Source organism: Daphnia pulicaria, chromosome 9, assembly GCF_021234035.1.
Source record: "Daphnia pulicaria isolate SC F1-1A chromosome 9, SC_F0-13Bv2, whole genome shotgun sequence".
NCBI lineage: Eukaryota > Metazoa > Arthropoda > Branchiopoda > Diplostraca > Daphniidae > Daphnia > Daphnia pulicaria.
The window spans coordinates 319,508-347,171 of record NC_060921.1 but is presented as its reverse complement, the minus strand read 5'-3'; the positions used below and the strand labels follow the sequence as shown (position 1 = coordinate 347,171).

The following is a 27,664-nucleotide window of genomic DNA, read 5'->3' as shown; positions in this document are numbered from 1 at the left end:
CACGCAGGCAAACACGCAGTCACACACAGAAAGCGATGACTTCGCCACTGGAGGCCGCGTCTTTGGCAGGCCCTTTAGGCAAATGTCGGACGTGAGGGACGCCACCTGGACGCCACACGAGCCCAGCAGGAAGCCGATCTGCTGTGATCCGGTGTCCCGTCTCGTCAGCGGCACTTAGATGATAACGGGCACGACGCCTGCGCGCAGACAGCCGTAAAAGACTCATATGAAACCGATTTCGTCGCTTTTGTGGTAGACCAGAGCGACCCAATCGCCAGGCTTGAAGCTCGAGCTGCCCATCAGCTCGTCCGTCCCGCTTCCTACCACCCCATCACCGCCATGTTTGCTCAACTTGTTCAGCAGAGCGTAGGTGATCTTGTAAGAGCGGCTCTGCAATTTGCCAATAAGAATCTTCTCCCAAAAAATGAACACGAGAAAGACACTGGGGATATACAAAAAAATGTGGAAAATAAAAAGGGTGAAAGAGAAGAAGATTTTCTGCGGTCGGTGTGTGTCTCTATGAGATATTAGAGAAGAAGAAGAAGAAACTATCGGAAGCTTAATACATTGTTTGGTTGCCTTGGCTATTTTTCTTCTTCTTCTTGTGTTTAGGCTGTTTGTATCCATTTCTTTTTCTCCCACACATTCACAGACAGCCGCCGCCGCCTTATAATCTCTTCTACTAAAAATGCCTTTGATTTTTCTGCTGGGCTGGTGATTATTTGTCTGTTTGTACGATCACAAGAAGAGACATTTTTCTTTCTTTCTTTCTGTCAAATTAAATGTTTCTATTGGATCAGGCACGCAGAAGAATATATACGAAAAACGACCTCCGAGTAGATCAGCCACGATGGCCAATTATTTTTGGTCGATAATTCTTGTTTTTCAAATTAATTTTTTAAAATTTTTATTTGGTTATCTATTCGTTTGATATTATAGGCGCAGACTAACATTTTTGGTTCCGCCGGCTATAGGCTTGACGTTCTAAAGGGGCCTTGTCGAATCCATCATTGACGCTAGTTAAATGTTGATTTCCTGTTTACCTTTTTTTTATTTCCCCCCCCCCCACAAGCGAAAAACAAAATTTTTGTAACTCTGTAAAAGTATATCCGAGATATCTAAACACATTTTTCGGGCCCGGATGTTTTCCGTCGTCTCCAGGCAACGCAGTTTTGGCGAATTCTTTCCGCCGGAATTTTATTTAATTTAATTTTTTTTGGCCCTAATAAAAATTTCGTTCACAAGTTTCTTCTTGCCCCCGTCTTTTTATTAATAAAAGCGAACTCGTTTAACCCACTCGCAAGGATTTCCAATCTAGTCTTTTACCGGGATTTTGGCGATATTGCGCATACCAGCCAGTCACTATGTTGAATTCAAACAAACGAGAGGGGCTATTACAATGCCGAGACTAATAGAAGCCTCGGTACAACAAGCCTAATGGATTATTATTGGCGACGCCATGAGCGCCGAAACGGAATTCATCCTCGGCCCTAGCGGCTTGGTCTTTGTTTGCAGCTCACGTGACGGGCTCATGACCGTCACCAATTTAAACACCACACTTCAACTTAAACATCTTAAACCACAGTAACACACACACCTGCAGAGCATTTGGCTGTAACCAGTATTGAAGGAATGATGCTTGCAATTGTCCGGTGAGTTTTATTTCTCGCCAGATAACACATGAAAACTGATGGCGGGGGGCAATACTTTTCAAATGTTGACAAATTATGTTTACAGAAATCTATTAATCCCCCTGTGGGAGTCACTCATTCGTGATGGAGCAATTTAGTGTACGTCAAAGATACGACATTTCAGAGAATTCAAAATGTCAAACTCTGAAATTACAATTTCAGGCAGATTGTGTACCGTGGGCACGGTATTTTTGCGGCGTTTAGCTACCTCAGAGAGCAGCGCAGTTTTCTTAAGGATTGCAGAAGTTGCGGAAAATTTTGTTTTTGTAATGGAGGAATTGGAGACTGCGTTATTTTGCCAAGGCCGATTTTCGTTCATAATTTCCCCTCTGAATACCTTCATTTTCGTTTCTCTTAATGACTTGGTTTTCGATGTTCCGCAGCATTCTTTTTATTACGATAACGAAATTCATGCGTCGCCCAATTACTGTTATATTTTGTAATACACACATTTTAATTACAATTTTTGTTATCCTATTATTTTGTTTCAACCTAATACGATCTATTTTACAAAGACAGATATGAAACTGAAAACTCGTTAATAATACTTAAAGGATAATATGTAGGTTTTCAGAAAGAATAGTTTTTTTAGGGATTAATATATAGGATTTACTATACTTTGCCGTTGTTATCCTGTCTTTTTTGTCTGTAAGCTGTACCAGTCTATCCATGCGATGTTTTAAAATTCGCGCAACCTAAACGGAAACTTTATACAACTCCTACATCTAGCGGTAAAGAATGAGACCCCACCGAAGATTTTATAAGAGCCGTTCTAGTGTCGCAATAGTTTTTCCCGTTCTAGTTTCGTCGCTTAAATATGGACGTTCTAGTGTCGGGCGGGCGTTCTAGTGACGCATTCGAAATCCATCAAGCGATAAAGAATCATCCCCTGCGGAAGATTCTTTTGTAGCCGTTCTAGTGTCGTTATAGTTTTTCCCGTCCTAGTTGCATCGCTTAAATATGGACGTTCTAGTGTCGGGCAGGCGTTCTAGTGACGCATTCCAAATCCATCTAGCGGTAAAGAATCAAACCCTGCGGAAGATTCTTTTATAGCCGTTCTAGTGTCGCAATAATTATAAATGATTTCCCGTCCTAGAGTCGTTGTTAAAATATGAAAGTTCTAATGTCGCAAAATCCGTTCTACTGTCGCAGAGAAATTTAGAGGTTTTCCGTCCTATTGTCGTTACTTAAATGTGGACGTTCTAGTGTCGCAGCGGAATTTAGAGGTTTTTCCGTTCTAATGTCGTGGCTAAAATATGGACGTTCTAGTGGTAAAAGGGCGTTCTAGTGTCGCGTTCTAGTGACGCATTCGATTAGTTCTTGTGGTTATTAGTCCCAATGTCTACATGCCGCTTCTGCATGAAGCACTGGCATCATCTAGCGGTTGTTTTTGCAATTCAGACGATTGTCCAGTGTGCCGCTAGATGGTGTTGGTATTGTTTTGAAAATGGCGAAATGTGTGAAGAGTTTTGTCATCTTCTGTTTCTGGCTACCAGAGGGCCTCTTCAGAGCCCCATGACTATAAAAAAAAAAAAAATGTCATCTTCTGTTTTCGAATTTTCCTGTTTTACTGCCCAAAATCAACCAATTTACCTGTAAGCTTATTGTTATTATTCTAAGTACATAGTAGAAAATTTTCTATCACTGACTGTGTACTTGACCAATTGACTAATTGTGTACTGTACTTGGAATTCTAGAAAATGTACCTGCCGTCTAGTCATCAGATTAAATTTGGACTCCATTTAAAAAACCAATTGCTCAACCCTTCTATGACTCACACGCTCAGCATCATCTGCATCATCCTCTCACATCTTAGACAAAACTGCAAGCTGTTATGCCCAAAAGTTGTGGCATTACATATACAATTACAGGTAAGCATAACCTTCTGAATTTACTTCCTCATCATCCATCAATGCAATAAAATCATCTCAAAATTCACACCCATTTGTTTAACAGGTTCCTTCTTGCCTGAAAGATGTTTACACCTTTAAACACTTTTGGTGGGGTTGTTGCGTCATGAAATTGTATTGCTGACATTACCTGCATCTCCCACTTCCTAGCTACAAGAAACGAGCCTACAACAGAAAAAAGCCTACAACAGATTGAAGTAAAGGTGTGCTTCTATGTTCTTGATTTATCATGTACTTAACTTTGGATTCCACCTTGGTTGTGGGTATTTATGGGCCTCACTGCAATGTTAAAACCTTTTTCTGTTCTTTGCTTTAGGAATTCATAGGTTGTGTGGTATGTCATTGGATCCATTGGATTGCGCGAGTCAGCTGCCGATGTCAATCTACAACGCAGTTTCTTTATTGGAATTGTGTGGTCCTGGCACAGAGATCCTTGATGCTGGCCTTTGTCCATTACAGAAGAGTGACTTCTACCAACTCTCTGCTCCATCCTTATCTTCGCTTCCTACACTCATCTAGCTTCTCTGCATATTATGCTGCTAAACAATTTGTCGTACTTCACTGACGAGTTAGACCAGTCGCTTCCGTCGGCCTGTCACTCTCCACGGATTTATGCCCAGGTACCCGACAATTGACTTATTTTCTTAGATTATCTACTAGTGATCTACTTGTGTTAAACTCTATGTCTATGTAGTAATTCTAAAATCAGGCCCTTCTTGCGCGCAAAGTATTATTAGACGTTTCTTTTTTCTAACGCTAGATGGCTTTTCGATAATTTTCAGCTGTCAAAACAGTCAGTTTTAGTTACTTTGCACATCTCTTTAAACATTTCTCGGCAGTTATTGTGTGGAAATTTTTAGTGGTAACTGACGATAACTATTCCGCCAACAAAGCTCACTTGTTAAATTATCGATTTTTGCTTTTTTTTTCTACTTCCGGTTTTCTCATTTCAGTCCGCAGTTCAGTAATTATTCATTCTACGCACAAACAAACCACGTATTCGTGATCCTCGTTAAATTTTTGGTAAAGTTCATGTTTTTTTTTTTGCGTTTTCGTACTTCCGGTTTTGAAAATTTTCCTGAACTATAGTTCAGGAAAATTCTCGATTTTGACCAAATTTTGGATTTCGTTTAAATCACATCTAATCGACCCCAAATTTCATGGAGATCACGAATATGTGGTTTAATTTTACGACAGCTCAATGGTTAAGGCGCTGTGGTTACTTCCGGTATACTTCCGGAATTTTTTTTTTGACTAGCAAGTGAGCTTTGTTATTTGTACAGTGGTCAATATTGTTAGGTAGATTTTAAGCAATTTAAAGCGGGCCTTTAAAGTTTTTTTGCAAAAAACAAACAAACCAATGTACCTATATGTACTATGTGACTATTATGTAACTTTTATTGGCATGTCACTTATAAGAATTTTTTGTCTTTATTCAGGTAATGCAGATGAGACGTCGAGAAGATGGAATTCCGAGACTCGTCATCAACGTGGATCATCGTGTTATTGGTATTATTTCGTTATGTGTTAGTTAACCCGTTGTCTACCACGCCTTTGTTCTCCCCTAGCTCCTTAGCACGGGCCGCGCTGTTCGGTCTCGTGGTTTACAAGCCGCGGGGTCGGAGAGTCGCCAAGCCCAAAATTTGCCGCAAGGCGCCTGTTTCAGGCAATGCATCATAGTTCCCCCTTTTCAGCACGGACTTGTCAGCAATGGCAAGTCCCACTTGGTCATGGATCCTTCTGACGTGGCGCGTAGAGTAGTAGAGAGCAACCTACGGGTTGTATGGCGTGGCAGCCAATGGGTTAACTTAGTGTATGTATATGTGACTGTAAAATGTGGTGGAATTGTGGGAGGAGGTTTTTAAGTCTTTTGTTCATTGTTTCTAAATAAATACTAAGTCTTGTTTAGGAATTATATCAATATATTTTTTCAATTTCTAAGTCTTTCAATTATACAAAGGTCAGTCACCTCTTATTTACAAGATTTCAAAATATCAACAGTTACAAGTTTCTTTCTTATTTTGCCCTTAAAGTCATCGTCAAACCACAACAACAATGAGAGTAACTAAGGCAGTAGTCAAACATGAAACAATTTACAACTCAGAATACTGGCCTTGAAGAAATCCAACGACGAAAGACACCGACCTGTCGCAATGCTAACAGGCTTGAAGTTACAAACAAAACAACAATTAATTCCCAGCGACCAATTACCATGAAAATAACCATTAAATATATAGTTTACTAGACGATGGTATAATAATTAATAGAAAGAAATGGAGTTGATTTACTACTCTATGGAAAAATCTTTACCTTTTTTTAAATGTGATACGACGAAGAATGAAGTTGAAGGAAAAATGGTACACGGCAGTTCCTGTTGACGTAACGGAGATCCTAAATCGGCTGCTGAATTCTTTCGCCTTTTCTCTCCTTTCATACGACTATCCAATAAATAATTTGTAAATTTTGTTCTTGGCATATTAAAACTCAACGTGACAGAATATTTACCCATGATATGTAGTGGTGTAGTACTACGGGGCCTTGGTGGTGTAGTACTTCGAAGCATCGGTGTAGTACTCGACCCTTTAGTAGTGTAGCTCGAGGAAGAATAATACGTCAAGGATTCGGTGTAGTAGCTCAGGGCAGCATAAGTTGTGATATAATATTCTGGAGCCTTGGTGCAGTACTAGAGGGGCACGGTGTAGCAACTGGTCGTGTCGTATGTTGTGTAGCAAAGGTGTCGGCGTTTCAATTTGTTATCCACCTTACCAGGAGACGTCGGCACACCAGTGGGCAGTGGCTGAACCAGCCATCAACGATGCATTACCCAACAGCAGCATGGCGCCATAGTTAACTAGACAAATAATTATTTGAACATTATAACTGGCATGATAACAAATAGAAAGTTGATTCCCAACTCGGTGTAAAAATTTTTACCCATGATTTAAACTAGCAATTCGACGAAGAATGCAGTTGGTGACAAATGGTGCATTTCAGTTGCTGTTACCGTGTCGGAGATGCTCACTCGGCTGCTTATTTCGCCTTTTCCTTATCCTTTTGTACGACTAAGCAATAAATACTTAAACAATTAATATGCATAAATATCTGGCATGTTAACAAAATGAAAACACAATAGAAATTGATACATAACTCCATATAACAACAGAAAATTTACCCATGATTGAGAACTGATAATACGATGAAGAATGCAGCTGATGGCAAATAGAGCACTGCAGCTGTTACCGTGTTGGAGGTACTCGCTCGACTGATCCCTCTAGACTTTTCTCTCGCATTTTATACGACTTTTTCTCACCCCTCCTCTTAAGCCTTGCGGTTATTTTACCTTTTTGATAATGATGTAAAACGTCCCGTTCTCACCCAACCTCTACATGACACGTTTTACGTAAAGATCTCCATGACCTTCGATTGAAATGCAAACTGGCCTTTCTTTCTGCAGGTGACGTTTCTGGGGGTGGGTCTACAAAACCAATATCAAAGTGAATACCAAATGGCTGAGCTATGCGGCTTTTGTACCTGCTTGTCATCAAACACGTGTCATTCTTACCCAACCTCTAAACCACCGCATGCCAGTTTCACGAAATGATCTCCGTGACCTTCGAGATTGGAGGAAATGCAAACTGGCCTTTCCTTCTTTAATTTCGTTGCTTGGGATGGGTCTACAAAAATGAAAATGAATACCAAATGGCTTTGAACTTACTTGATAATGATGCAACACGTCCAGTTCTCGACCAACCTCTACACCACCGCATTGACAGTTTTACACGTAATGTTTCCCCGCGACCTTCAAGCGTGAATGACATCGTGTCTGAACAAACTGGCCGACCTGTTTGCAGGTTGATTTGCATGAAAAAAAAAACAATGAAGATATGCAAATAATGTAATGAATCTAAAACTCCTCACATATGTTGACTGCAAAGTTACTTCGATAATGAGTGAGGATTCCCCAGATTCCAACTATTATTCAAAACTGATTTCAAGACATCGTTTAAGACCAGTAGCGGCAGCAAGCGCCATCCATTGACTAAAAGAACAAAATTTATAACCTTAGTGTTTTTCAGATGTTTTGGAAAGAATAAAATGATAGTAATGGTCTGGTAACAGTTATGGGGTTAATACCTTAACTGATGGCACATTTTGATTCCCCTATATAAACTGGGAAAAGGGTAAACAGAACAGCAAACATGATGTAATAATGGGTGATAATTCCATCAGTGGCATCACAATCAATCACTCACAAATTCATCTAATGTAGCATTGGTTTTGAGGCCTTCAGCATGGCCAACTCATGAGAAGACACATGTGTAGACTTGACCATCCTCGCATTTCTAATAGGTTTTAAAGATGGAAAAAGAAGAGAGCTTCTAGTTCTCCTGGGTTCCATTTCTACAAAAAAGATTTCAAAAACGAGGAAATGAAAATGCTCATGAACAAAAACTATTGGGAGGGACCCACCTGTCAATCAAGAAATAAAAATCACATGGGGAAAACCAAATATAACACATTTCTAATTAAATGTGTGCTTCAAACATGAGTTTTAGGCTTTTGACAGCATGAGGATCTAAATGGATGGAAATTGACTGAGCGCTATTAACTAAGTCAACTTGACTGACAGTATGCATCTAGAATTTGAAGAAATAAGTTAACCAATAAAATAACGACACTAGGTCAAGATAAACTGTCATAAAATACGAAGTTCAATTTGGTATCACAAGTACAAGTATAAATTTAAAATTTTACCAAATTTAGCAACAATTTGTTTCGTCTCTTTTCACGATGGAAGAACAACAAGGGCGACACTGGCGACATCTAGTAATGAGTTTTGATTCTTAAGTTAATTGACCTGACATTACCTGTCAGAATCTTTCATAATAAGTTCCTTCAAATCGAATTAAAAAGTTAAATAAACAACGGAGATCGGATCGGAACGAAAGTAGCTGTGTTTACTTAAATCAACCATTTTCCAAACTTCTGTTATACACTACGCGATCACGATTGGTTGTATTGTAGGCGAGTTCTCGCTGACTACGCCCATGTCCATAGAAAAAAAATTTAAGAGAAATAGACTCGCAACAAAATTCACATTCTCCTGAGTATTGTGTCTCTTGGTGTGACTTTGTGGCCAGAATGTAGACATTTCAATTAGCATCAAGAGATCGTGCATATTTTAAAGCAGTTTGTACTGAATAAGGGCATCACCTTTCTGAAACTGGCCCCAGAAGAATGTTTAGTGCCACCTACTCGTCGCTTCAGAGTTGAGTACAGTTTTTACTCATAACGGTAAAAAGAAGATTTAACCTAAAAGAAAAACCTACTAGGATAGGATAGAAAACGCCAATTTCGTGTTGAGCCGGAATGGGAAAATTGAAAAATTCAACTTTTCAACCATTAAAAAATTCATCATTACACGCGCGCAAAAATATTGGTATTCGAAATTGTTGAACTCAGTTTCTGACATAGAATCGTGGCTATTAATTTGGCTGGTCGATGGACTGATATTAAAATAGGCTATCGTTAGCCTCTTTTTTTGGTTCGTCTACATTTGAATATAAAAAGGGGTTAGTAAATAATCCAAATTTGGAAAACAGATACGTGTGGAGGAACAATCCATGTTCCTTTGATATTCGATCGACTCTCGTTCCACGAATCGTCGCATTTCTTCAACGGGAGGAATTATCCTCTTGTCTGTACATCTGGAATGTCGAAGTACAAATAAAACTTGGCTCATCCTGAAGCCGCTGTCCGACACGAAGATATATCTTCTTCGTCAAACAAAGTTCCAAATGTCATTAACAATAAGATTGTAGCTCCAGCAGCGATTCACTTTTCAACAAGTCCTGTGAATAATCTCCCAAAGATTCCCCACGTCACCCCGCACGTTACTTCCCCTATTCCATGGGTCATTCTAAAATCTCCCGTTAGTGAAAGTCATTCCCCATTAATGGTTTAAAGGCATCTGAAACGACCCCATCTACTTCAGCTAAGCCCTTGACTACGGTTCGTCCACCCACCACCCATCGCTCTTCGACTAGTCCATTGACAAACAAGCCAACATCGAAGACTCAACGCCCACCTAACAAAAGATCAACTGGTTCAGGCCAATCACCAAATACAACAGCGACTCGCTTCTCACCGGAAAGACCGCTGGACAAGCTTGGTTCGATTGCAAACGAGATTGCAGCTTCTACTTCATTCGAATTAGGTCGAACCGATTGCCCCTCGTTTCTGTCGTACAGGTAGAAGTCTCAAATCATCAGCAAATAGAGAAATGAACGTAATAAATGGAAATTCTGAATTCATACTCGGTTGGTGAAGGCGACAGGGAAATTATGCCATTTCGGTTTTCTTCATTTTTCGGATTAAGTAGGAATCCTTGGCTTTCCAGTTCACGACGACGACGACGTCCGGAAGCTGAACACGGGGGTAATGCATCCGTGGATGTGGTGCACGTTGTTACAGAAGTCACAATTGTAACTGAAGTATTTCTTACAAATGAAGTTGATGGGTTAAAAATCGAGGACTGTGATACGAGTCTGTTGTAGTCGACTTGAGCAGAAGGCTCAATAAGTTGATGTCCACCATCGTGAAAATTCTCCGGGTTGTCGTTACGGAGAATTAACGGGTTTTGTACCGTCAACACCACAACGACGGACAGGATCAGAATGGAGACTTCAATCGGCTTCATATTTTCTTTAGTTCAATTCGATAATTAAACCTGTAGACGAAGACGACATTAGTAAATTGCGTCATACAATAAAACAGGATCGGCGACTAAATTAATAACACGCAATTTCAGATAAACCCGTGCTGGCTGTAAAACCGTAAGCACACCATTCAATGACACAAATTACGCAATTAGATGTAATGTCTATGTTTAGCTTACCGAAATGAATGGCGAATGGTGACGAACAAGTCGATTTGATGCGAATCCCAGCCGTTTTTAAAAGGCCAGTCGAATCCGCGTTGCATTTTCTCTGCTCCAAATTGGTCAACGGCTCATTCCACTTGTTAATTACCAGAGAGTAAACACTCGTATCACGTTGTGTCGATTACAAACAATCTAACATATTGGCCACATTAAATCGTGCATTCCAGTTGTCCGTCATGATACTAAGGCAGCTTGTTAATTCATGACCTAATCCTTCCTGTAAAAAACAATTTCATTAAGCGTTCACCTTGAACTGAAATCAATTCAAAGTGGAGCCTAAATAATTGATAAGCAATTGGGCACTAGTACCATGGCAGCATAGCGATTTCTACAGACAAGCACGTAGGCGCAAACAGAATAACAAATGTCTTGATCAATCGAAGTAGTCATTGACCTGTTCACCAACTCCCGGCAAATTTATAGGGCATTTTGCATCTTCTGCAGTTTTTACAAGGCCAATACTTAAATTCTGTTGAAGTAGATGTAATAAAAAGTGTAATCTTGATTTTTCAATACAAAAACGTTTCAACTGTGCATCAAGACTTCAAGAGTTTTCCGTGAACTAAAGCCATCCCAATAATCAACCGAATTACAAAAAAAAAAAAAAAAAAAAAAAACTCAATGAACTTGTTTGAATTTGATTTTAAATTTTAGGCTAATCAATAACTCACGGATTAAGCTGCATTAAGTTTCGACCAAATTACAATTTCTTGCAGATGTGCTTGTGAGTTGGCCAATGTGACTGTTGACACTCAACGCTGCAGTATTCAGCGGAACGGCAACGACTACAACGCTTCAACTTCTCAGGGATTTTCTTACAAGCAGCACAGCACTTCTCGTCAGCTGGTTCATCCTCGATGCTTTCCTTCGATACGGAATCCTGGTAGAGTGGCGAAAGGAAAGTAGCAAGCCAAGGACTGCGACCTCCTAGAGGAATATTCTCCTTCTGCCATTTGCTGGGCTCAATTCTGAATTGTGTGTAAACAGAAAATTAGTTGTGTATAAACAAAGTTTAAGTAAGCAAGTAAGTCGATTACCTAGTTGAGTTCAAACGCAGGAGAAAACGAAACAATTGAAATTCTTCTTCGGTCTCGGCGTCCCCAACCAACCTGTCCATGGGTGAAAAAAATTTCTGGCAAATCTTTAAGTGATCCATTACTTCGTTGGGCACAGTTGGGTTTATCGTAAAAACATTCTGTCCAAGTTTTCGCGAAAGGATACCATTGAGAGCAGTAATCAGCAAAATTGGAGTTCCCGTTGGGGAAGTAAGAAGGGGCCGATGGAGTTTCAGTAGGTACCGATCGTCATTTCGACCGTAACTGACAAATTCAGCATCACCGGACATCAATGCTACAAGCTTGAGACGCAATTTATCCAAAGCAGAACTCTTTGAATCAAGAAAATGGGCAACACTAATTTCCTTTGATAAAAATTGGCTGCTCAGATGGTGTTCTAAACTGTTGAATCCATTTTCAGGGGTGAGTGGTACGTTTTCCCAGGGCACTAAATCGTCTATTATCCATTTAGACTTTTTATTGTGAAACTCGCATGGCCAGGGCTCCAGCAGGGATTTCTTCATCAACAAATCGACATGTCGACTTTTTCGATGGAGCGTCGCTTGAACATTTTTCGCAAGGATCGGAAATGGAAATGTTAATGACAATGGTTGGATTTCACTGGGTTGAGTCAATGAAACTGTGATTTCATGGCAGGATTCGCAGGGTGCCTGTTCGTTAGTAGATATCTTCAATCCTGTAAAAATGAAAAGATTTAAAATAGGTACTTGCAACATGAATGTAGGCTACCAACTATATAATGGAAAATTACTCACCTGAAACATTTCCCCTACATTCAATGGCAATCCTAAGGGTGTACTGTTCTTCTGACTCGATACAACTTTCGACCTTCATGTACATTTTATTTTTAGGATCCAGTGGAAGTTGAGGTTTGTTTTGCACAATCGGGTAAGGTACATCATATTTCTCTACCCGCATTGATTTAAAAGACTCTAAGAGTAGTAGTGGCATTCCGTCGAAAGCATCGATTACAATCGCATCGTACGTTTCATCGAAACCATGATCGCTAGGCAGTAAAAACGACACCGTCTCCACTGCTACTCCTTTTGAAGTACGCTTGAATTCAAGTTCAATATTGTCGATGAAGTGAACATCAGGTCCGGATAAGTCACCTTCCAACATATAAGAATCTTTTCGGACAAAAGCTAGCCGAAATAGAGGAAGGTTCTTCTTCCGAATAGGTTCTTCTTCAGACCTCACCATGCTGGACTTAATAACAGCTGAAAATTTCATCATTTTCTTCCCATTCTTCCAATCCTCTAATATTTTTCTTGCCAGAATGAATTGTGGAGCGATGTCAAGTAGGTCTGGTAACCAACAATCTTGTCCCAGTCGCCGATTCATCGAGTCCAAAATATAGTTGAATGTTAGGGGAGTACAGTAGATTTCACTTCCAGCGCTGCTTGTTTGAGAGGCAGGTTTAGGGAATGTTGTTGGATGGCAGAAATTGGCCAGCTTTGTTAGGCATCGATTTAAATCAGGAGAAGGGACCAATTTGATGTTCTGAAAGTTTGGTACTTTCTGCCAGCAGAGAATCACTGGGCGACCTCTTTGAAGGGTATTGCAACGCAAGTAATCTACGGCAGAATCTCTTAATTCAACATGGTCAGCCAATCTTAACCCGTAAATGGTTGGAATCATACTCAATGAAGCACAAAGGGATTTCTCGACGATTGTGTTGGCCGAATGACGACGGTCAGTTCTTATTTCGATATACAAAACTGCATTCGGGTTATCCGACAACTTTTGGCAGCATGCAACAACTAAATTGGCTAACCCAACATGACCCACGTAATCAGAGCAGTCGATGACGTCAAACTTGTTTGCGTCTGAGTAGCAATGTTTTATGGCTTCTTCTAGGTGAAAAACGATTTTGACTGTTGGAATCCGGTTGCGATAGGAAGACACAAATCTCTTGAGTATTTCGGAGCAGGAGTGGGTCATGATTTGTTCAACTGAAGTAATCAGCTCTCCTTTTGCAATCGGCAGATAACCTTGAAACGGAGTTGAGCATGCGATTTTCCAATCATGGGTCTTGGGGTTCAGCAAAGTTGGGTTGACGCACACTGGTTTTTCGTCATTTTGACGGCGACTGCTGCCATTTCTGTAACATTCCAGAATTTCATCGTAAATCTTTTTACGAACACAAGGTGCCAATCCTATGAACTCTTCATAATTTATAAACTGCTCAGCCAGTTCATTTAATGAGGCCGTGAAGAGATCAGCATTGCTTAGTTCTGCTTTCTTTTGTAAATGTCCTGGAGAGTACACAATAGCCCACAGGTCCAACAAGCACTGATTCCTAATAAATAAATATGGAAGAATAGTTTGCACCACTATTATTATAAACCTATTTAATTAAAGCCAAAGTTACCTTTGTCCCCAGACTTTTCTCAAGAGTGATTCAGAATCGGTTTTGTTTTTTGAGGAAACAGAATGCCAGTTACTCCACAAACTCTTAAATTTTTCAAGGTGACTATTGCTTGAAATTGTGACATTATCTGGTAATTTCTCATTTGTCAACTCCTTAACAATAGAAAGAAACCTCTTCCTGGTTTCTTCTGGCCAATCAACATTGTACCACACATCCCAAAGAAATCCAAAATCTTCATCATTATCGGGATTGAAATCACTTGCTGATACAATTTTCAATATTATGATATTTCGAGCCAAGACAGAAGGACTGAAATCATTGAGATGAATCTCTAGATTTGGAGGATTCTTGGAAGTTGTTGCTTGAAAGGTATTTCTTAGATCACCACAACCCAATAAAAGAACCTTAGAAATGAAAAACATTAAGAGTAAATGGGTGATTGCTTCAACAATACATAGTCATATTTAACAATAAATATATCAAATATTCAACAATAGTTGCGAGCAAATACCTTAGTCACCTCATCCACGTCGCTAATATTCCCTTCAAAACAGAAATCCTTGAGAACGTTTCGTACTCGTTTGTTCCTAACAGGTGTATATCCCAAGCATCCCACTTTAATACAATTCAGGTCACGTCTTGCCGTAGATAACATTTTCTACTATTTTCAAAAATAAACTGATAAAAAGGTGACCTAAGAATGGTCAAATACTTTAAAAATAATACCGTACGTTTGAAACAAGCTATCTAATAAAGTAATAAGCACCTAAGCTATTTTACCATGCTTTCGCTTTCGGTTTCAAGCTTTCAGCCCTCTTCTGTTGGCAGACGATACTGGGAAAAGTGTGAAAAGATTCTTACAACATACCACATTCCGCAATTTGGTGTGACATTTGTGATTCAAGATGCTGTGGACTCGGACTGTGGTATTTATTTTAGAATTTTACTATTTTGACTTTTGATTTTAGAATTTTATTTTAGAATTTTACTATTTTGACTTTTGAGCATTTTCATGATTAAAATTTAAAAAAAAATGATCAAACATTAAGCCATCTAGCGTTAGAAAAAAGAAAGTCTAGCGTTAGAAAAAAGAAAGCGCACATGTAATACTTCGTTTGCACTCGCAAGAAGAGCCTGACTGATTTAGGAATAAAAACTTCCAAAAGCAGAAGAAACCTGTGCAGTCGGAAACTCAAAATATAACTGCTTCTTTTCGTCGCCCTCGTTATTAACTAATTAAATGAAGGAGAGCGTTGACAAAAACAAAAACAAAAAAATCAGAACGACACGGAGTTGTAGACTGCAGAGATTACATAAGAAACCAAAATGCCCTACCAGAAAAACCATCAGAAGTATGAAACAACGTAGATCTTTATTTGCATGAATCTATAACAAGGGAAATAACCAAAAACAAATCATCAGGCGGCTGACTTGACCGACGCCAATCTCTCAAGTACATCTTCCATCGAATTTTCAAATGAATGGTCGAATCTATCATCCATTTCTTCGGAAGAGCGTCCGCCAGTTGTTGTTGCCAGTAGCCCGGATTGCCTTTTCTCAATAGGTCCAAAATAATCATGATGCTCGTCTGAATGGCTGCCAATAAGAGTTCCGTTTGCTGCACCGAAATGGAAAAGTTGAAACAGCATCTCCAATTCCCCGGCCGTAAGTTGGTGGATTTCTCGCTTAAACAATTCTGCCGAGTCGTCATAATCGTGCTCGTCAGATTGATTCATCTGGCCGACTATTGCCGCATATCTTTCCTCTTCGGACGAGTGGTCGATGCTTGTCACTTGAACATTCCGCTTCACTTTCTTCTTGTCTTCTGCGTCGTCAACGTCGTCTTCCACTGATAGGTCTTCCAGAGAAATTGTTGGTACAGTTGTTACATCTTCTTCGGATGAGTGGCCATCAGTTGTCGTAGTAAATTGGACATCTCTTTTAACCAACTTGATTTCTTTTGAGTCGACGCTATCCTCGATTGATTCGTTTTTACTATCAGTAGTTGCATCTTCCTCTTCAGACGAATGACCAGTTGATGGTTGAAGAAGGACATGGCGTTTCACGACTATCTCTTCCTCGGAGTCGACCAGCTCGTCAGATTGGGTGTCAGTTGGGGCGATACTCGTTTCTTGTAGTTCCTTGCTATCGACTAAGTGCTCGTGAGAATCTTTATTGTCGATGCCAATGCGGTGATGACTGAAGGATTCAGCTCTCTGCAAGTTGACCGAGAACACGAATGCCGCAACAAACTAAATCAACAAATAAAAGTTAAAAGTAAATAGAGTAATTAAACTTGTTGTCAAGTTATAAAGAAGAACTTAAAGTTAAAGTCTAAAAAATTTACCACGATAGCACCAAATCGACTCATGTTAATTGCGACTGTAGTAGCCGCTATGAAATTCGCTGAAAGAATATCTTTTCCCTCCAGTTGTCAAGTATTTATATGCGACAAATGGTTTCAATTGCGGAAAAAAAACAGGCGCCAAACCACCTTGGAATTTAAGATCACAAGGTTAAATTGGGTTTGTTTACTCTTGGACACGTTTGGGCGACGCCTAGTTCTATCAGTGCCCTTGATGAGATGCTTTGCCAACGAGTTTTGCGGATGGAAACAGTGCTCGCCCCATTACATCTCTTTCAAGCGAAGACTATTTTCCGCTCAAATCCACCTAAATCCAAGTTAAAGGTTGACGCTAGTTTTTCAGTAGAAAGGTCTTTCCTGAACCAAATAATCAAAAACAAATATGTGAAGTAAAGGACAACGCCCAAAATATCAAATAAAAGTCTTACTTCTCTTACCCAAACAGGGTTGGCAGCACTGGACATATTTTTAGTGTGATGACGTCAAAATGAGGAAAACCAGGATTCAATTCGAGGAAGAGAAAGGATAAGGCAAAACGTCTTATTGGGAGAAGACGCTGACCTTGCCAGAAAACTAGTGGCATTTTGTCAAAACTGTTCCAGGAACGGCTTCGACTTAGCTCTTCTGACGTTTTGATTGTGGCACAGTTGTTACCTTTAATCGAGTTATGCAATCCAGTCATGTGGAACATTTCAAATGGGTTTGTCGACTCGAAAAGCTAAATATAACTGACTGATGGGCGTTCACGTTCGTTCACGTTGAAAATTGAAATGATTGATTTCATATTGCTGGCAATAGGACAGCTTCATTCCTGGAAAGATACAAATAAATATGTATAGAGTATTAGTTGCCATACTTTCTAGAATACAAATAAAACATTTTATTACATTTCATGGGTTATAATCCATTATCTGCTCTACGTTAACCATAACAGTGGCAATCTTAGGCGTGGCATCCCTTTAAAAAGTACGAGAAAATCGAATAAAAAGTAAAATAGGACCACCATTACGAAACAAAAAAACTTTATTGACATGACGAGAAGGTACAACAGTGGCTGAAAAAGCTCAAAAAATTTCAACAAAATTGTAACAAAAAAGCCTAAAGGGTCGATTTAAATTCGGAGGGCAGTTGAAGGTAATGAATCAACATCTTGCGATAATCGAACCAATACATCTTCAAGCGAGTCCTCAGCCGAATGTTCGAATGTGCCATCTGTTGTGTTCTCTTCCGACGAGTGGTCGACAGCAGTTAGAGCTAGGCTACTCCTCTTGATTCTTCTCTTCTCTTCCGAGTCGACTCCATCGTCCTCGATGGATTGGCTGTCGAAGAGATTTGCCGGTGTCGTGTCTTCTTCTGACGAGCGATCACGCGTTGCTGTTTCTACGTGGACATTTCTTTTGACGATTTTGTTTTCATCAGAGTCGACGTCGTCGTGTTCATCTGAATAGACGGAAGTGGTCGTCTCTTCTTCGGAAGAGTGGTCGATGGTTGTGGTTTGGATGACGTCACGTTTCACGATCCTCTTCCACTCGTCCGAGTCGTGGAGCTCATCCGAGTAGTCCCGTTCATTCGATCGGCTGTCAAATTGGGCTGTCGTATCTTCTTCTGATGAGTCGAATCGACGACGGATCGTGCTGAGTCCCGCTACTCCGACAGGGATGTCCCGTTTCACGACTCTCTTCTCCACAGAGTCGTCGTGCTGCTCGTCACTCGCCACTTCGACTGTTGTCGTTTCTTCTTCAGACGAGTGGTCGATGGTTGTCGTTTCAACATTACGCTTGACTATTCTCTTCTCGTCCGAATCGACGCCATCGTCCTCGACTGATTGGCTGTCGAGGAGATTCGCTGCGGTTGTGTCTTCTTCGGAAGAGTGATCGACAGTCGTCGATTCGACTCGGATATTCCGTTTCACCAACTTGACCAGTAGAATGTCATCGTCGTGTTCATCCGATTGGCTGTCGAGGGTTGTTGCTGTTGTATCTTCTTCCTCAGATGAATGGCCAGTTGATGGTTGAAGAAGGGCGTGGCGCTTGACGACTCTATTCTCCTCGGAGTCGACCAGCTCGTCAGATTGCGTGTCAATGGGGGTAGTTGTTTCTTGTAGTTCGTTGCTTTCGGCCGATTCCAAATGCTCGTGGGAATCTTTATGGTGGATGCGGTGGTGGCTAAAGGATTCGGCCCTCTGTAAGTTGGTCGAGAGCACCAATGCCCCGACAATCTGAAATGAATTGGAGAGAATAAATAATGAAAAATGAAATAGGCTACTATAGCGACTAAAAATGTTGATTTAAATGGTTTCACGTTACCATGATAAAACTTAGTCTGCACATGTTAACTGGGACTGTTGTAGTCGCTTTGAAGAACGCTGATTGAATAATTTCTCTCTTGAGATGGCTGATATTTATACTCCACAAGTTCGTGTTTCACCAGAGCAGGAGAAAAACAATAGTGCCAAAAATCACCTTGGATTTTACGATCGCAAGGCTGAGCTACTGGGCTTGTATTTCTTAGTCTTGGACTCGATAGAGAGGAAGTTGGCCTATAGTCAAACAACCTTCGTTTGTCCTGAAATGTTTACAAACGAGTTATGCAGATGTGGGAGTGCTCACGATCCGTTCTGTTTGCAAAGGAAGACCTTTACGCTCAATCTTGGGCCTTTTCCTTGACTTGGCATGCACATCCAGATTAGCATAAACATGTACTTTCGTAGAATTAAAAATGAAAAGCTATTTTCTCAGCTATCTTCTCCAAATTCAAGCGGAAAACAGTTCAGCCTGTCTTATGAATTCGCCTGAAATTGAATCATAGTTATAATTAATTACAATTCAGGGCAGAAATCGTTTCACTCTTTGATTGTATAAAGGCTCAAGCAAAGAGAAAGAGAGAGAAGACGATGACCTCGGCCCAAAACCAGTGTCATTAAGTCAAAGTTGTATGTTAATGTATAAGGAGTGCTTTGTTTCTATGTTGTTTCTATGTTGTTTCGATAGGAATTGGCTAAACGCCAATATCACCTCGATTTATCACTTGTGAAAAACATTTTTCAGTCACAGGCTCGAAGGTTGCATCGCGTGCAATTATCAATCGGGACAGGGCAATTTCGTGATGCGGAAATATTACAAGTTTATCAAAAAAGATTCGGAAGCGCTCATGTGCTGATTGAAACGCGACTAGGGATCAGATGTCCTTACATGTAACTAGTTTTATTGTCTCGAGACTTTATTTAATCATTCACGTGTCCATAAAACTATGAAGTTATAACAAATTAAGGCAATTCAAATATCTGGCTGCACAGCTAGTTCGACCTCCTTTTTTCCCGTTCATTGATTTTGGCCAAGGACTTTTTTATGTTGACACAAAAAAAAACGGCATTACTAGTCATGCTTTATTACACACAAAAAAAACGTTAAATCAGATTGGAAAGTTAATCTGATTAGTAAAAACTAAAAAGAAATACTAGGAAGAATTATTTCAATATGGAATTCAGGTGAAGGGCAGGCCTTGTCTCGTTAAAATTAAGCGCCTTCCAAATGAGATTTGCTAACAGAAAATGCCGCTAAGTGAATACCATAGTGGAATACTGATAGAAATTTAAACGGGAAATAGCTTCTCCCACTGTACGTTCATGCATTGTAAAAGGGCAAAGTGTTGAACGGAATAACAGACACAGTTTCAGTATCAGAGTCCTGGAGACAAATAAAGGAAGGAAAATGGATGGAAAGACAGATAAAATGTTTCTTTAAATCAACGCGACTTTGATTTGTAAAACTCTGATCCAATAACTGATAGACTCCCAATGAGGGCGCCTCCAAGGCATTTGAATTGAGCAAATATTTCAAAAAAAGGGGAAACCCGCAATATCTTTGTGGTTCGAACTTAACAAACATCAATTTTATACCAAGTAAACATGTCCCTATTCCTATATAAGTGGGAAAAACTTTTTGAACACCACGCAGTAAGTATTTCGGATATATTTGGACGTTTATCAATTGACCCAATAACTTTTGCACCTTTCAACTCTCATTTGTCGATTGGAAAAAATAAATACTGAAAAACAAAAGTAGGGCACGCACAAAAAAGATTTTTCCCCTGCCTATCTTATCTGTTTATGATGAAACTGCAAAATGATCGCCTAATAATTCACTTGCCTTATAAAATGGGCGATGAAAGTCACTGGAAAATCATTCGTTCTCAATTGAAGCTTTCGAAAGGCTAAATGATGACGCGCTACTTCAACGTAGTATTTTGCGCAGTAATTTTTCTTGCAGCTGGCTCAGTGGCAAATGGACTCTCACTTGAGGACAGATTTGAGCAGTTAACCAATAATTTCGTAAGTTATTTTTTTTACCATTCTAAAATTATGTCTTTAACTAATTCAATTTTTTAAATTTTGGAACTGTTAAAAGAATGAAATGAAGCAAATGTTGGCAATAAAAGATATTCGACTAGAAGCCCTGGAACTCAAGGTTCAACAACATGTAAGCGCTACTATCTTAGCTTGTTACTGAAATAAATAAACTATAGTCTAAATATGACTTTTTTAAATTGAAAGGAAGAAAAAGTAACTCGATTGGAACTTGCCCTTCTAAATGAACAAAGAATCAACTCGAAATTATCGTCAACGGAATTAATTGAAATCAGAAGAAAATCAATAGCAAGGAGCGCCATGCCACGGACGTGCAGAGAAGCTCATCTAGCGGATCCAACTCTCACATCCGGAATGCACTGGATCGATCCAGACGGTCAAGCCGTTGGTGATGATCCCATCTACGTTTACTGTGACATGAATTCAGGTAAAAGATGTTCTATTGAAATAAAAGATAAATTCAAGAAGTGAAAACGGTTCTTTTTGCATCGGCACGTGCAGGATCGACATCAGTTGTGCACGATACCAAAATGCCGTTGGATGTTGGACACTGCGCAGAACCTGGTTGCTACTCAAAGGTCATCAACTACAACGCAACCATCAGGCAAATGGCCGCTTTGGCGCAATTATCTAGCGAATGTCACCAGTCGATCAAAGTAAATTTGGCTTTAAAATCCCAGTGGATCATGAATAAATTATGCCAATTCTTTAGTACGACTGCTATTACGCCCCTTTCGAATTCGACAAGATCGCATACGCCTGGTGGAACGATAGAAATGGAAATGCAAAATACTTTTGGTCTGGTGGTAACACAGATGTCCACACCTGCCAATGTGGAATCGATAACAACTGCGTCGATGCTACACTGGAGTGCAACTGCGACGCGACTGCGCCAGCACAACTGGCCGACAATGGTGAATTTAATAGATTTAACTTGTCTTTTTAATCTTTACTGCAACTACCAATAATTCAGGGATCATCACTGACAAGAACGTACTGCCCATTACCCGACTCAATTTCGGTCGGACTCAACTGGCCAGTTCTACTGGAGTGCACACCCTAGGTCGTTTTCAATGCTCAGGACAAGTGGCCGTCACGGGAATGCCAAAATCGTGCGAAGATCTTTGGAAGATTGGACACTCCCTGAGTGGATTGTATTCGGTTATGGGATCTAAAATGGTGGAAAGTGTCTACTGCGATTTTACCAAGTTGCCTAGTGACGCGGGTAAAGAAAACATTTCTACCAAAGTTCTCCAACTTTTACGAATTACTCGATTATATTCATGACAGGTTTCCAGAGATGGATCGGATTTGATGACATCATTTCTTCTCCTACTTATTTCTACGTTCAGAGAAACTATGTCTCGTTCAACCAAATAAACACACCGATTCCGTTTGATGTTGAAATACTCAACGTAGGTGGAGCCATGGATTTACAAACAGGGAAATTCACAGCACCTCGAACCGGAACATATTTTTTCTCCCTGTCAGGACTTGGGTATTTCCCAGCTTCTTCTTCCAACCAAGCAATGCATCTACAGGTCTTAAAGAATGGTGGTGCGATCGCATGGGCTTATTGTGGTTCGACCAGTCCCGGAAATATTTACGATACATATTCATTACAATCAACGGTGCAGTTGCAAATGGGAGAACAAATTTGGGTAGAGATAAACATTTTTACAGCAGGAGCTTACTTCAATGGTAACAACTTCACTCATTTTACTGGTTGGCTTCTACAAGAAGACATTTCTCTGTCTCTTAATGTTATCTAAATCTCTCGATGTATGTAAACAAGTAAACCTCCTGAGAAAACAGCAGTAAAAATAAAATCAACCTTACGAAAAATTCAATGATAAATCCGCCAACAACGCAACTTTCTCTGATCGAAAATTGATCAAATCATAAAATTCTGAAACAATAAAGTCACTAGAGGTTAGTAACTAAAAGAATGTAATAAAAAAAATCCCTTAAGACTACATTCCATAATTAAAGGCAACAAACAACAGCAAAGTGGGAATAAGCATAAGAAATTGTGGAAAACATGAAAATTGTGCTATGATCAAGTAAAAAAGTAACCGATTGATCGAATGCGGAATATTCCATTTAACAGAACTGAATTATGAGCAAATGAAAATCGACTTACCTGTGGGTCATCCACACAAGCTCATTTCAGTCCGCCTGATGTTCATGGGTTATGGAGATGTTCTTGACATCTGATGTTCTAGAGCTGCCTATGAAAACAAAAGAAATAATTTAAGCAAAATTGAGAAATCTATTTAGCATATGACAAGCAAAGCTAATGCTTCAATCACATGAGCCTGCTTATTGCATTTCAATAAAAAAAAGGACAAGGCCCCCAAATCAATGAAGGATCAAAGAGACAAAGACATCTTTGAAAAGTTATGAATTTCATGTAACTACTCTACTTAGTAGTACACAAGTGAAAACTAAATTAAACCTGTTGATAATCTCTTTGTTGTCTCATGAAAAATAGGGATCTAAAACAATTTATGACCAAAATGTTAATTGGTTTAAAATTTTATGTTAAAGATATTACCGTGCCTGTAGCTGAATGATTTCCTATTCTCAGCTTTTTTTTTGTCTAATATATCTTTCTGTCGCAATCCTGGCAAAAGAAAAAAGACACATAGTTTAGTGAATAGCATTTTACCTTACAACGAACTTTCCACAATCTAAACTTCATGGAGGAACATGGCCAACTTCACATGCCAAGAGATTGAAAATCAATCGTTTCCATTCCGAAAATATTAACATGTGAACTTTCCACATTGTGAGTTTTACTTGGCCATGCATGGCGATGCATTTGACGACCACGAGGATGGAAAATAGAAAATCAATCATTCTCTCGAAATCCGAACGGCGAACACATTAAAGATTTGACTTGGTCGCTGTCAATTTATAACATGATCAGATCCCAGAGACTCGGATGTCAAAGGAACAAAGCAGACGACAAGATCACAAATTTAGTCACAGAGTCTAGTGTCAAAACTGAACACTAGAGGCTGAACCTTTTGACACTAAATGGCGCCAAAAGCAAACTTACAAACAAAATCCGAAATCGAATGAAAGTATCCAACTATCAACGACGTTTTCGTATTACCTAGGGTTCAATGTCACAATTATTAGATGATATAAAACTGATAAAGTCTATAAAATTGATAGCATCCCAAAGAGACATCTATAGCATAGCATTTGAATTTAATTGAGCAAACGTATCAAAATATGTCTACAGCCTCAACAAACAAGTTTATCAGGAGTAAACATGCCACAATTTCCTTATCAGTGAAATAGTGAATCGGTGACAGGACAAAGGGAAAAGCAAGTACTTGAATAGGCTACCACACAATAAGCAGTCCAACTCTGCAAGTATTTCGTTTATCAAGTAATCCAATAACTGTTGCACGCTTTTGTTTGTCGATGGAGAAAAAAATAAATCAAACACAAAAGGTTTCCTAACACACCTATATCTGCTTCTATCTGTTTGTCATACAACTACAAACTGATCGCTTTATAATTCTCGTGCCCTATAAAATGGCGTAGAAAGATGTCGGAAAGTCATTCGTTCTCACTTGAAGCTTTCGAAAGGCTAAACATGACGCGCTACTTCAACATAGCATTTTTCGCAGTTATTTTGCTTGTGGCTGGCCCTATGGCAAATGGACTCACACTCGAGGAAAGATTTGAACAGTTAACCAATGATTTTGTAAGTCATTTCTTTGCCATTCCAAAACTGTTCCTTTAACCAATTCCATTTATTTTATTTTATTTTTTTCATTTGGAACTGTTTAAAGAACGAAATGAAGCAAATGTTGACAATAAAAGATAGTCGGCTTGAAGCACTGGAACTCAAGGTTCAACAACATGTAAGCGCTACTATCTTAGCTTTTACTAAAACAAATAAACTATAAATTTGACTTTTTTAAATTGACAGGAAGGAAAAGTAACTCGATTGGAAATTGCCCTTCTAAATGAACAAAGAATAAACTCGAAATTATCGTCAACGGAATTAAATGAAATCAGCAGCAAGTCAATAGCAAGGAGCGCCATGCCACGGACGTGCAGGGAAGCTCATCTAGCGGATCCGTCTCTCACATCCGGAATGCACTGGATCGATCCAGACGGTCAAGCCGTTGGTGATGATCCCATCTACGTTTACTGTGATATGGATTCAGGTATTTAAAAAATAAGTTGTAATAATCGTTGATAAATGTAAAAGGGGAAATCTTTCTTTTGCAATCATTTATAAAACATGAAGGATCGACATCAGTTGTGCATGATACCCAAATGTCGTTGGATGTTGGTCACTGCGCAGAACCAGGTTGCTACTCAAAGGTCATCAACTACAACGCAACCAGCAGGCAAATGGCCGCTTTAGCGCAATTATCTAACGAATGTCACCAGTCAATTAAAGTAACTTAGGCTTTAAAATGCAGTGGATTATGAAAAACAAAATAACGAATTATGACAATCCTTTAGTACGACTGCTATTACGCCCCTCTCGAATTCGACAACATCGCATACGCCTGGTGGAACGATAGAAATGGAAATGCAAAATACTTTTGGTCTGGTGGTAACACAGATGTCCACACCTGCCAATGTGGAATCGATAACAACTGCGCCGATGCTACACTGGAGTGCAACTGCGACGCGACTGCGCCAGTCCAACTAGCCGATAGCGGTTAGTTAAATGAATTGAAATGTTTCTTTCCCTTCTTAAACCTTATTGTATAAACATTTTAAGGGGTCATCACCGACAAGAATGTACTGCCCATTACCCGACTCAATTTTGGTCGGACTCAACTGGCCAGTTCTACCGGAGTGCACACCTTAGGCCGTTTCGAATGCTCAGGACAAGTGGCCGTCACGGGAATGCCGAAATCGTGCGAAGATCTCTGGAGGATTGGACACTCCCTGAGTGGACTGTATTCGGTTATGGGATCCAAAATGGTGGAAAGTATCTACTGCGATTTTACCAAATTGCCTAGTGACGCGGGTAAAGAAAACATTTCTACCAAAGTTCTCCAACTTTTACGAATTACTCGATTATATTCATGACAGGTTTCCAGCAGTGGATCGGATTTGACGACATCATTTCTTCTCCCACTTACTTCTACGTTCAGAGAGGCTCCCAAGTCTTTAATGAAACAAACACACCGATTCCGTTCGATGTTGAAATACTCAATATTGGAGGAGCCATGGATTTGCAATCAGGGAAATTCACGGCACCCCGAACAGGAAAATATTTTTTCTCCCTGTCAGGACTTGGGTACTTCCCAGCTTCTTCTTTGAACCTTAGGATGTACGTACGTCTCTTTAAAAATGGCAGTATCTTCGCAAATGCTTATTGTGGTTCGACCAGTCCCGGAAATATGTTCGAAACATTTTCATTACAATCGACGGTGCAGTTGCAAGTGGGAGAACAAATTTGGGTAGAGATAACCAGTATTTCTGCAGGGGCTTATCTGGATGGTTTTGGTTACACTCATTTTACTGGATGGCTACTACAAGAAGACATTTCTCTTTCCCTGAATGTTATCTAAATTTCACAATGTATCTAAACTTGTTTAGCATTTGGAATGTAGACTACATCTGTAATGCTTATTGTTAAGAAAAACAAACTGTGAAGAATACGTCAAATACAGCAGCCATCGCTGTCCAAAAAAAAAGGATCGTTTGAACAAAAAATTATCGCCACAAACGGCGTTCTCACGTCGTAATTGACAATTGTGAAAAATTCTGAGCTCTGTTAATCAAGGAAATGTAACCAATCGCTTGCAAGACTCTTATAACAGAGAGCTGAATGAAGAAAAAAATGACAATTGACTAACCTGTGTGATATCCACACAAGCTCGTTTTGCTCCACCTGATGTTCTTGGGTTTTGGAGATGTTTTTGAGATTTGATGTTCTGGAGAAGCCTATGAAAACAACAGAAATAATATTAGCAATATTCCAAAATCGGTTCAACATCTGATAAGCAAAGCCTATATTTCAATCTCTTTAACTTGCTGATTGTATTACAGTAAATAAAAGGACAAGGCCATCAGATCATTAATCAATCAAGGTTCAAAGCCAAATTGTGTGGACAGCTTAAGTACTACCACACAAGTGAATCCCTTACTCTCATGAAAAATGAGGATCCAGAATGAATTAAAGAAAACATAAAATGATATTAATCTTTAACTATGCCTGTAGCTGAATGATTTCTTATTCTCAGCTCATCTAATATCTCTTTCTGAAGCAGACCAGTTAAAAGAAGAAAGACAGATAGTTTAATGAAAAACATATTACCTGATAAAACGAACTTTCCACAATTCAAACTTTGGAGGAACATGGCCAATTCCACATGCACGAGATTGAAATCAATCGTTTTCATTCTGAAAATTCAAACATGTAACCTTCCATCTTCCGAACTTTCCACATTGCGAGTTTTACTGTCTAGACACCGTGATCAATTAAAGCATGCTGATGCCTATAACCAGACCACCAAGAAAATGAAACTCATTTAATCAATGATTCTCGTTCAAAATCCGGATAAGTGTGAGATGCAACTTACGACTTAGTTCGGTGAGAGATGTGATGGCAGACGACAACAACACAAGTTTAGTCGCAGAGTCTAGTGTCAAAACTGAACACTAGAGGCTGAACCTTTTGACACTAAATGGCGCCAAAAGCAAACTTACAAACAAAATCCGAAATCGAATGAAAGTATCCAACTATCAACGACGTTTTCGTATTACCTAGGGTTCAATGTCACAATTATTAGATGATATAAAACTGATAAAGTCTCCCAATAATTGATAGCATCCCAAAGAGGCATCTAAAGCATAGCATTTGAATTTAATTGAGCAAACGTATCAAAATATGTCTACAGCCTCAACAAACAAGTTTATCGGGAGCAAACACGCCACAATCTCTAT

At 39.5% G+C, this 27,664-nt stretch overlaps 5 protein-coding genes and 3 long non-coding RNA genes across 14 annotated transcripts in view; 2 read left to right on the top strand and 6 right to left on the bottom strand.

Moving 5' to 3' along the window:
• LOC124312826 (exportin-1-like) overlaps window positions 1–27,664 on the top strand; it is a 639,300-nt gene that overhangs the window by 562,199 nt on the left and 49,437 nt on the right. The window lies entirely within an intron of this gene.
• Window positions 5,907–6,951, bottom strand: LOC124313638. The gene is made up of 4 exons (XR_006910935.1): window positions 6,774–6,951; window positions 6,536–6,663; window positions 6,107–6,452; window positions 5,907–6,039 (listed from the first exon to the last, which is right to left on the bottom strand). It is a non-coding gene; the product is annotated as an uncharacterized LOC124313638 (long non-coding RNA).
• LOC124313639 lies at window positions 7,331–9,843 on the bottom strand. 3 transcript variants are annotated; one of them, XR_006910937.1, is made up of 5 exons: window positions 8,357–9,843; window positions 8,072–8,238; window positions 7,736–8,002; window positions 7,520–7,640; window positions 7,331–7,442 (listed from the first exon to the last, which is right to left on the bottom strand). It is a non-coding gene; the product is annotated as an uncharacterized LOC124313639 (long non-coding RNA). The 3 variants fall into 3 exon arrangements; XR_006910936.1 differs by lacking the exon at window positions 8,357–9,843 and having other exon boundaries at window positions 8,072–8,350; XR_006910938.1 differs by lacking the exon at window positions 8,357–9,843 and having other exon boundaries at window positions 7,541–7,640; window positions 8,072–8,350.
• Window positions 11,125–14,738, bottom strand: LOC124312843. The gene is made up of 6 exons (XM_046777340.1): window positions 14,721–14,738; window positions 14,506–14,652; window positions 13,995–14,398; window positions 12,376–13,922; window positions 11,582–12,296; window positions 11,125–11,512 (listed from the first exon to the last, which is right to left on the bottom strand). Exons 2-6 carry the CDS (start codon window positions 14,647–14,649, stop codon window positions 11,245–11,247), a joined length of 3,078 nt encoding a protein of 1,025 aa, XP_046633296.1. The 5' UTR covers window positions 14,650–14,652; window positions 14,721–14,738; the 3' UTR covers window positions 11,125–11,244.
• The window catches only part of LOC124312851 (protein nervous wreck-like), a 39,625-nt gene continuing 27,308 nt past the window's right edge, over window positions 15,348–27,664 (bottom strand). Inside the window, exons 18-22 of one of the 3 annotated variants that reach the window (XR_006910648.1) lie at window positions 17,247–17,316; window positions 17,014–17,170; window positions 16,788–16,952; window positions 16,342–16,716; window positions 15,348–16,246 (exon numbers count right to left, since the gene is read on the bottom strand). The gene's annotated coding sequence lies outside the window, so the exon portion shown is untranslated. Of the gene's footprint in view, window positions 16,247–16,341; window positions 16,717–16,787; window positions 17,171–17,246; window positions 17,317–27,664 lie in introns of all 3 variants that reach the window. The other 2 variants (XR_006910646.1, XR_006910647.1) reach the window with 2 other exon arrangements.
• LOC124313177 (nucleolin 2-like) lies at window positions 17,365–18,778 on the bottom strand. The gene is made up of 2 exons (XM_046777957.1): window positions 18,666–18,778; window positions 17,365–18,577 (listed from the first exon to the last, which is right to left on the bottom strand). Exons 1-2 carry the CDS (start codon window positions 18,687–18,689, stop codon window positions 17,471–17,473), a joined length of 1,131 nt encoding a protein of 376 aa, XP_046633913.1. The 5' UTR covers window positions 18,690–18,778; the 3' UTR covers window positions 17,365–17,470.
• Window positions 19,926–26,405, top strand: LOC124313031. 3 transcript variants are annotated; one of them, XM_046777699.1, is made up of 7 exons: window positions 19,926–20,689; window positions 24,538–24,609; window positions 24,678–24,918; window positions 25,002–25,156; window positions 25,223–25,424; window positions 25,488–25,739; window positions 25,805–26,405. In XM_046777699.1, exons 1-7 carry the CDS (start codon window positions 20,576–20,578, stop codon window positions 26,284–26,286), a joined length of 1,518 nt encoding a protein of 505 aa, XP_046633655.1. In that variant the 5' UTR covers window positions 19,926–20,575; the 3' UTR covers window positions 26,287–26,405. The 3 variants fall into 3 exon arrangements, with proteins under 3 accessions (XP_046633655.1, XP_046633654.1, XP_046633653.1); XM_046777698.1 differs by lacking the exons at window positions 24,538–24,609; window positions 24,678–24,918; window positions 25,002–25,156; window positions 25,223–25,424; window positions 25,488–25,739 and adding exons at window positions 20,766–20,837; window positions 20,912–21,152; window positions 21,227–21,381; window positions 21,438–21,639; window positions 21,699–21,950 and having other exon boundaries at window positions 20,173–20,689; window positions 25,805–26,380; XM_046777697.1 differs by lacking the exons at window positions 24,538–24,609; window positions 24,678–24,918; window positions 25,002–25,156; ... (1 more) ...; window positions 25,488–25,739; window positions 25,805–26,405 and adding exons at window positions 20,766–20,837; window positions 20,912–21,152; window positions 21,227–21,381; ... (1 more) ...; window positions 21,699–21,950; window positions 22,016–22,570 and having other exon boundaries at window positions 20,415–20,689.
• Window positions 22,443–27,312, bottom strand: LOC124313666. The gene is made up of 4 exons (XR_006910969.1): window positions 27,036–27,312; window positions 26,575–26,662; window positions 23,283–23,351; window positions 22,443–22,956 (listed from the first exon to the last, which is right to left on the bottom strand). It is a non-coding gene; the product is annotated as an uncharacterized LOC124313666 (long non-coding RNA).